We start from the raw sequence: 9411 nt of genomic DNA on the forward strand, positions 1-9411 counted from the left end.
AAAATTTATGGACCGAGATGATAAAAAAACGACAAGTTTAAGCACCAAAAATATATTTTACTCTATAAAAATTTATGGAGAAGATGAGACGGTGCCTCTATGCATAGGAAGAATGAAGAAGTATCTTTTGTATTTAGAGGAGGCTTTTGAGAACATTGTTGAGCGTAGATATTTACTGCCGGTAGGGTTATTATATCACGAAGTCATCAACCAAAAGTTCGGTGCCAACGAGTATATTTCAGCGTACAAATTAAAGAATATGGCAGCGGTTCTATGCTTTCCATAACGCCACAATAAATCTGGTGGATGGGATGGCACAATGTTCCATCAGTCCATAGAGTAAATTGCACATTGGTACAACACAATATCAAAGGATACATAGACAACAGACAGTGGTAAAAAATGTTACTCTAGCAGGACCACTGGGAATCAGATCACTTGTTGCTGGTAACAAATCGAATTGCCTACTGGTACGCTGGTAGCTCAAATGAGCCAAAACTTTTGTTCTATATTAAAGGGTCCATCATAATCACAGATATGTTTATGTGGTGCCTGCAAAAAAAAAGTACATTAATGTTACATGAGAATCCCAATTATTTATGTTAAAAAAAAGAGTCCCACTTATGGTGGCAAGAACAATATTAAATCTTTTAGGCCAGGCACAATATAGAGGGTATACCTAGACACCATGTATCACCTTTATCATGTCCCTTAGATTGCTCTATTCAGCCTGATAGAGAGAAGGAAATGTGATGAGTAGATTTGTACTAGTATTTTAGTCATCCCAATATAATGGGGAAATGAAGTTTTTAAAGGTGCCGGAACATATTCAAAGGCACATAATGTTTGTAGACATATATTCAAAGATGGAACATATTCAATGCGATGCTAAGGCAAACATGAGATTAAAGATCCATCTGGAGAAAAGAATACACAAACAACAAGTGAAACCTAATTACCTTTAGAGAATATGGGGCAAAAATGGCTTTGACGTCTTCAAACACCTCGGGGATTGGTTTTGCAGCATCAATCTGATAAATGAAAAGTTACTACAGAGGCTAAAGTGAAAACATTGCAAAAAGAAAAGGCCAGCAATTAATTGAAACGTGGACTATAATGATCATTAGCGAAGGAATACACACAGGATAGATCTAAAATATCCTTCTAACCTCACGTATTTAATCTAATGCGCATCTTATTTCTGGCTTTATCTCTACTGTATAATACATCACGTATTTGTGTCATCAGAGTGCAATAGGAGTACCCCTGGCAAGTTAAAAGTTCATCAATACCTTTTTAACCTTGTCCTTTGAGTTGTAATGCTCAATGACAGGCAGAGTTGAGTCAACAAAGGTTTTGAACCTTTTTTTGATAGTTTCAATGTTATCATCAACCCTTCCCTGCATAGACAGTAAGAAATATTGGAAACAAGAATTTTGTGACTAAAAAACACAAAAAGATGAAGGAAACCTGATTGCGCCCCAGGAGTCGTTTCTCCATATCTTCTTCAGAACAGTCAAAGAATAGCACAAATGCAGGAGAAATTTTGGTCTGAAGCAACAAGAAAGAAATTAACGGTCTGCAAATTAATTTATAAGTAACTAAAAGAGCAGAACGATAATCTCTTAAACTGGCATGAGAACCAGACAAATTTTGTGTATAAATAAAGAGGGCCTTACAACATTCTCAAAGGCTGCACGATTCTCCTCATTCCTTGGAAATCCATCGATCAGGAATTTGTCATTTTCACTTTTTATCATTGCCTCCTGCAAAAGCTTTATAGTCACCTCCGATGGAACAATCTTTCCCTCCTTTATCATGTTCTCAATCATGGTTCTGTGAAACATCAAGGAGCACCATAGACAGAGAACGCAAAACGTCAAATCTGCAGCTCAACAAGACTGATCCCGTGTTTTCTCTAAGAAAGAAGTCTATCCAGAAGGGAAAAGATGATAAGTTAAGCTTTCTCAGAGGGGAAAACATACCCGTTCTCAGAGCCAGATTTAATCTCTGCACGCAGAAGATCTCCAGCACTAAGATGGGTGAATCCAAAGTGCTCCACGATGTTGGCACACTGTGTGCCTTTTCCACTTCCAGGACCACCTACGCGTGTTTTTTTATCAGATAGAAAACAAAATCATCTATTCAAGGTGCACATAGTAGCCCCATATAGCATATGAGCTCATTTAAGTTCGAAGCTGTTATAAGTTCGTTCTCTTTTATGAGGTAGGACACAAATAACTGAACATTACTAAAGATAGAACAGATACCTAGGACAAATACAACTGTAACTTTCTTGCCACCCAACATGTTCTCAGTGACCTGCACATAGAGCACATTTCTAAGACGAACCATAGTTTGTGAATAGCACAAGTCTTATGAGATGAGGACGACCTCTCTTTAATGAAAACATGCAGGAAGTGCAAATTCCTTAAGGATATGGAGATTGATTTGATCTCAAAAAGCATGAATCAGACAGGAAAATAAGGCAAGGCATAAATACTAACAAAAATCAGCTGAAATTAAGTTACGAAATGCAAGGTTCAAAGGCACCAACTGTTGATGTAAATGTAATAGAAATTTAGAAACTTCGAAACGTCTGACCTATAAACTGAAGGGTTCAGCAATCTCAATTATATTTTGTTAATGAAAAGGTAAAATGCTGAACATTCTCAACGAACCTAGTGATTTGCAGGCTTGCAGCAGAGCCAATTATTGAATATGCAGAGGATCAGAAACTTCAAGTAAATGAGTAATGCAAAGTACCTCAGCCACAACTGCTGGAGCGGCATCCACAACTGTGCCCATGGCTCAAGGTTTCCCTGCAGTTTGATTACAATTGGTATTGCATCTTTGTACAACTAAAACTCCAAACTTGCACATATCAAATGCGAAAAAGGAACCATTTCATAAAAGTCAAAGCAAGTAAGCAACCACTTTTGTCTACCAAGAAATACAATGTTACATAGTTGGGACACCGGACAAATTATATCAACTAGGTTGTTAAGGACAGATTGGCTTCTACTGGTTGTCTCATGTTTGCAGCATTAGATGCTAATCGGCTAAAAGATTGTTTAGCCACCAAACAATTGAAGCATAACCCATCCCATGCATTCTATTGAGGGTGCTGGCTTTATCTCAGTGCTTATTCAGCAGGCGTCTCAATGAAGAAGGCATCCTAGGTAGGATCCGACAATGTTCTACCTATACCAACAGATGCGGTGATTCAAGTCATTAACAATCAGAAGATCAACAATCATAAGCCATAACCTGATCTGAAGTCCCCCGATCTCGTGGCACCAGTTCTTTATGTATTATTCTGACAAACTCCCGCCAATAACCCGGTCCCCAGCGTCACAAGGCGACAAAGATCACACAGCAAGAGCACCTGGCGCACCCTTCTAGAACCAGAAAAGCACGGGGCGTCACTATACTGTCATTAGCGGAAGGCTAAGCTAGCCCAGTGGCCACTACCCCTAGATCCGGCTCAAAACGCCCGTTCTCTGGATCCCTACTCACCAGATGCGCACCCTGAACTGCGAAATCAACTAATTCAAACCGAGACCCCCCTTGCCCCCGCGCCAGCATCGCGGATCGCACCCCACAAGACTCGAGGGATCAACCAACCAACCAACGATCCATGGACGGAGAAGGTAGGACGCCATAAGCCAAAAAAAAATGTCCGTACCTTGTGGGAGGCGCGCGAGATCTGAGAGCGCGGGCGAGGGGACCTGGAAAGGAGGGGGGGCGTGGAAGGAATCTGCGCTGATCGCTGGGTGCGTGCGATTCCCTCGGCGAGCCGCGAGCGAGGTTGCCGTTATTAATACGCGCGCGCGCGGGTTCTCGGGTCCGGGTGGGGTGTGCTGCCTGCTTGAAGATCCGGCAACACCAACGCGGCAAATGGGTCGGTGGTGTGGTGGCGCCTGTTGGTGAAGTGGTGACCGCCTGACCAGACACCAGAGGCGTCGGCGCGGAGGGGAGTGTTAGGACTGGATCACTGGAGAGATGGACTGGGAGGGCGGAGGAGAGGGGGAGGCGGGACATGGGTAAATCTCTACTATCTATTAAGACCGCAGTGTAGACTACCACGGTGCCCCCGCCTCCATCCTTATCGCGTCCGCCTTTCGGCATCCATCCTTATCGCCGCACCCCTTTCGGCCTTTCTTCCTCCCCCACCTCTTGCTCGCGTCCCAGCTCCCAACACCAGTACACCACGCGCCGGCTGCGAGCGATGCCCGCGATCCCAACGGCCCCCGCCCCCTGCCCCGTGCGCTTCCTCCTCGCCCGCCGCCACAGCCTCCACGTCTCCTACCCGTCGCCTTGCTCTAACCACCAGCGGCTCCCACCCCGCCTCCTGCGCCTGCCCGCTCGCCCCCGGGCCGCTCCCATGTCGACCGTGGCGCGGGCACCCGCGTCTCCAGTGGCGCCGCCGGCGCACCCCACCTACGACCTCAGGGCCGTCATCGCGCTCGCCCTCACAGAGGACGCCGGCGACCGAGGTACGCAGCTTGCTACGTGGTGCGTCACTCACGCGAGCGTACTGTTCGCCCCTTGCGATTCGGAACCCACAAGAACACTACGGCACTACCTAGCTGTTTGTCACTGCTCTCCAGCACCATGGTGTTCCTTGGGGTGGAGCGCAAAATCATTTTGCTCCCTGCATTCCAGTGATGTTATCGCAATTCGGCTCGGGAGTGTCGTGGTTTAAGCTGATAGGATAAGAAGAGATGCACAATTCACTTATATTATATTTCAACAATAACCACCGACCGTACTGCTGGCGATTGTTGCAAAAATCTGATCCTGTGCCGCTGCCGCTGTGTGCTCATCTGGTTGTCAATGAGCATCTTAGGAAGGGGTACCAGGCAAGATAGTTTTTCAAATCCTGAAATGATGCTGTACAGTCACTTTAGGCTACAAGTGATTGCAAGTAGTAAAAGAAAATACGAATGCAATCTGTGTTCTTAATGTCGGTCTGTACAGGTGATGTTTGGGCAATATGACTCGTGAATAAAATGGCCATCCAGAAAAGAAATGGTTAATCAAATGCTATTTAGAACTGCTGGTCATCGTGCTTTAGTTATAAGATGGTTTCTAGACGATCACAGTATAAGGACACTATTTTTGCTTTAGTAGCTTGCTGTGAGTTAGTTATGAGATGGTTGCTAGCTGCATATGCTTACTGCTTGGTTCTCAATTACTTCTTGTGTATCATATTTTTCATTTCTTTTCTATCTTCTGATTAATTCTTCGTATACCATTAAGATGTTGCAGAGTCTGTGCGCTAAGGAGATGCAAGGCCATTTGTAGAGGAAGCTGTACTGCAAGTATCTGACTGGGGTTTCAACTTATCTGACATCCAAATGCAGAAGAAAGAGGCTCAAAGACTTATCTGACATCCAAATATGGCAGGTTTGTACTCTCTTCTCTAAAATTAAAAGTGATCCAAGAGCATGACAGAGTTTAGTAGAAGCTAAAGAAAATTACTCCATCTATTTAACACACAGCGTGCTTGCACATAATGGCGTCGTTTAGACGGTGTTCTGTAGTTTCCTAGCATCTGAGCTCTTTAGTTTATGTTTATTTGGCCATACTGTCAGAGTCTATGTATATCAAGGTTACCACATTAGATGGCTTCAAGAAAGCTGTAACAACACAGTTGAAAGGTTGCACCAATAGTAGTTGTAGCTGATTTGTCTTGGTTTTGCATGATTTAGGAAACTTGGCGCACACATGTAGGTAGTATCGTAATTGGTTTTGTATGTATTAACAAATAGCAACTCTCAAATAGCATAAAGAATAGGGGAATGGATACATTATAAAAGCACCATGCGTTGTCAATAGGACGCACTAAATTGCTTGGTGGTTCAATTTCTCAAACTCTATGCTTTGCATGTTTGTGTCACTACAGAAGATGTTTTCGTTTAGGTTGCGAACACACATCTGCAGAGATAAAAAAAAGGAGTGCCATCAATGGCAGCCACAGATTGGTGCATGAAGTGTAACCACTATGAGATCAATGTGTTGTTTTTTCATGTTTAATAATTTGAGTTATAATACATGGTTTGCTTATAATGTTTTTAATTTTTTATTTTGGCGATGCAGGGGACATAACTCCTCCAACTGGGATTAGGCAGGCTATGGAGATGCAGGCTGAAGTAGAAAGGAGAAAATGCGCTCAAGTCCTTGAATCAGAAGGGAAGAAACAAGCCCAAATCCTTGAATTAGAAGGGAAGAAAACTGCCCAGATCTTTGAATCTGAAGGTGACGACTTCATAACCCTTTTTATCTTTTAGCTCAATCAGGAGTTCACAGTGCCAGGTCTTCATTTGAGCAAGCTCATTTCAATCTGGTGCATAATCTCTCCTTTTTTGAATTAGAATGCATCACACTCAGTTATTGAATTATGCAATTACAGATAACCCCTCCTTTCCTTTCCATTATTTGAATTTGACAAAGGTTGCTTAGATCATTCCCTCTTTTTTGCAGGTTCTTTCCATTCTCTGAATTATGTGAACGGATCCAAGAACACTAAAATAGTTGTCCTGTCCATCTTTGCTTGATTATATGATAGCTCCACTACTAACTCAAACTGCTACTGCTTAGCCACTACTACCTACTAACTGAAGCCACTGCTAACTGAAGCCTCTAACACAAATGCCTTGAGACTACCAGAGAGAAAGTAGGAGCTGACATTTCTCACACTGGTCAGGCATTTCCATTGAATTTTACTCTATATTCAGAAGTTTTTTTTCCTGGGCTCACAAAGAGCAGAAGACATTTCTTAATGAGCTCCAAAAGAAAACACCACCAGAAAGATGATATTTTATTAAACACATGCCCACACAAAAGAACTTCATATGTACCTCATCCCTATATGGCAACAATGATGTGGCTAACCCTGAAATTCATGCTGTTTTTTGACCATATCCTAGCAAAAAAACATCACTATTTCTGATCGGATGGCAGATGTCTCTCAGGCAGGCAAATGGTTGTCGGATTGTATGCAATCATCCAAATTCGATCTTATTCTCTTCACGACCTAGAGTCTACAGAGTCACTTCATTATCTGTTATTGTATAACAACCGTTGCTTAAGATACTTCAAAGAGCACAAATACATTTTTTTTCTGATGCTGCTGCATTTCTTGTTTATGGCAAGGGCAGATGCTGAGAGATGTTCCCTTTCATCCCAGGTTGTCCTACAAATAGTTTTGGTAAGTTTTTTTCTCATATATTCTTCTAATACTGCATCACCACCGAGAACACCATCATCATTTCTGAATTCCTTCATTTACCTTAGAATTCAATATATTCTTGAGTGCAACGGACATGTTCTATTCTGTGGAATACCTAGGGGACCATGTTTAGTTGATTCTTGTAAAACTATGGGCACATTTGTCTCCATTCCCTTCATGTATGTTGTGGGAGATCTTTTCTCTCCTTGCTGTAGAACATCAATAAAGTTGGCTTGGTAAATTGTTCGGTGCTTGTCATTCATGTGAGTTATAATATCCTATCTCCCAATCCCCTTGTTCTTTAGTGGAATTAGTTTCTGATACAATACAATAGATTAAACATGAAAACGGGTTATTCCTACCCTGTAATAAGGGTCTATACAGTAGAATGAGTAATACTCACTAATCACTACTCACCCCAATCCAAGTTTGTCAATAATGAACATTCAGATTTCTCAAAGTTGTAGACAACTATCAAGTGCCATCTTAAGAAACTAATGTTTGTCATTTCAGTATCATATTTGCTTTGGTATTTGCGGAGCAAGTTATGCCCTTCATTGAATTTAGATTGTTTATGCTATCCCTAACCATATATTAGTACACATTTTATTCTTCCATTGAACAACCCACTGAGTGTAATACATATCCAGACATTGAAGCAGCATATAACTGCCTCAAGGAAAATGTGGTGTTGCAGATGAGGATATAATCTTATACTGCCAGTCTGTTGGAAGTGGTCCAACCATTGATCTTGCTTCACAATTGCCAGACTTGCGAGCCGTGGTTTTGCAACTATTTTATCTGGACTAAGATTAATATATCCAGTCAAGCGAACATTTTGGTTTGACATTTACAAGGTATATTTGGCCCCTTTGTTTCCTGAAGTCATTGGTTGGTTTCTAAATAACTGATAGCTTTTCTCTCCTAGCTATAGAACATCGATAAAATTTGCTTGGTAAATTGTCAGATGCTTGTCATTCATGAGAGTTCTAATATTCTATCTCTCAATCTCCTTGTTCCTTGGTGGAATTAATTTCTGATACAATACAATAGATTGAAATTAAAACAGGTGATTCCTATTCTGTGATAATGGTCTATACAGTAGAATGAGTAATACTCACTAATCACTCACTACTCATCCCAGTCCAAGTATGTCAATAATGAACATTTAGATTTTTCAAAGTTGTAGACAGCTATCAAGTACCATCTTAGTCCAGATAATGTTTGTTAATTCAGTATCATATTTGTAAGAGTAACAACAGTTGTTTGGGATATAGATATAGTTGAGATGCTAGGTACGGGCTATCAAACTGTTAAAATTAGATATAGTTGTTTGGGATTCTCTACCTAAGAATAAAAATAGGGACTACTCCTTATTCCTCGTGCCATTACTAGGCAAAAAATAAAATAAAATGAGAGGAAAATTCTTCTACAAAATCGGTTTGTGACGTTATTTGTAACAAAAGGATCTTCTCCTGCTGAGATGCTAGGTACTAGTTACAAAACAGTACTAAAACCTGCGCTTCTGGCTCATGCTGATCTGTCTCTCAAATCTTGAAAACTTAAATGATCTACAGAAGCAGCCACAAGGAAATGCGAAGGTTCTAGAGGAGGAAAGGAATAATATTTTCAGTCTCCAGGCAAAAAATGACGAAGTCAGTCCATCTTTTCAAGCACTACATTACATTTTATAGCCTATAGAGTAAATGTGATCTGAAATTTTTTTTTGTCCTTACTCTTCTATTTGTATGCTATCTCTGAAATTACTTGCAGCTGTGTTGTGCAGTAGTAGGAACTTTTTTAGGTTCTGGAAGGTCAGGGTGAGTTGGCTCGGGTTCAGTCGGTGATCTTGTTTTCTCACACATGGCTTGTGGTTGCTGGGATGGACTTCCACGAACTGATCGAGATCCCACATGGCGACCGACGACGGTACCACGACGACGTATCTGTCATTGTAATATCCTTGGAGGGCAGGATCTGGAGGTCATGCGTGTAAATAGGTCGGCCATACTGGATTAGAGAAGAAACGTATATATCTGTAGATAGAGAGAGAGAGAGAGGTTATTGAAGGCCTATTCCATTACTCCCAGCTGCTCCTGTAGACAGATTCAAACTTGGGCTTCTACGATTCACATGTGTGGTAATGCATCAGTTATATCAAAATTTATGTTTTT

General features: G+C 41.5%; 1 protein-coding gene and 1 long non-coding RNA gene across 5 annotated transcripts; one reads left to right on the top strand and one right to left on the bottom strand.

Moving 5' to 3' along the window:
* Positions 1-206: 206 nt before the first annotated feature.
* Positions 207-4052, bottom strand: LOC100193828 (uncharacterized). 3 transcript variants are annotated; one of them, XM_023302159.2, is made up of 11 exons: positions 3689-4047; positions 3271-3401; positions 2767-2822; positions 2271-2322; positions 1986-2103; positions 1680-1836; positions 1471-1551; positions 1293-1400; positions 960-1031; positions 680-730; positions 207-552 (listed from the first exon to the last, which is right to left on the bottom strand). In XM_023302159.2, exons 3-10 carry the CDS (start codon positions 2806-2808, stop codon positions 722-724), a joined length of 639 nt encoding a protein of 212 aa, XP_023157927.1. In that variant the 5' UTR covers positions 2809-2822; positions 3271-3401; positions 3689-4047; the 3' UTR covers positions 207-552; positions 680-721. The 3 variants fall into 3 exon arrangements, with proteins under 3 accessions (XP_023157927.1, XP_023157928.1, NP_001132382.1); XM_023302160.2 differs by lacking the exon at positions 3689-4047 and adding an exon at positions 3520-3638; NM_001138910.2 differs by lacking the exon at positions 3271-3401 and having other exon boundaries at positions 255-552; positions 3689-4052.
* Positions 4053-5269: 1217 nt separating this feature from the next.
* Positions 5270-9411, top strand: LOC103654208 (uncharacterized). 2 transcript variants are annotated; one of them, XR_002268833.3, is made up of 5 exons: positions 5270-5412; positions 6106-7216; positions 7935-8094; positions 8815-8892; positions 9011-9411. It is a non-coding gene; the product is annotated as an uncharacterized lncRNA (long non-coding RNA). The 2 variants fall into 2 exon arrangements; XR_002268832.3 differs by having other exon boundaries at positions 8815-9410.

Source organism: Zea mays, chromosome 4, assembly GCF_902167145.1.
Source record: "Zea mays cultivar B73 chromosome 4, Zm-B73-REFERENCE-NAM-5.0, whole genome shotgun sequence".
Taxonomy (NCBI): domain Eukaryota; kingdom Viridiplantae; phylum Streptophyta; class Magnoliopsida; order Poales; family Poaceae; genus Zea; species Zea mays.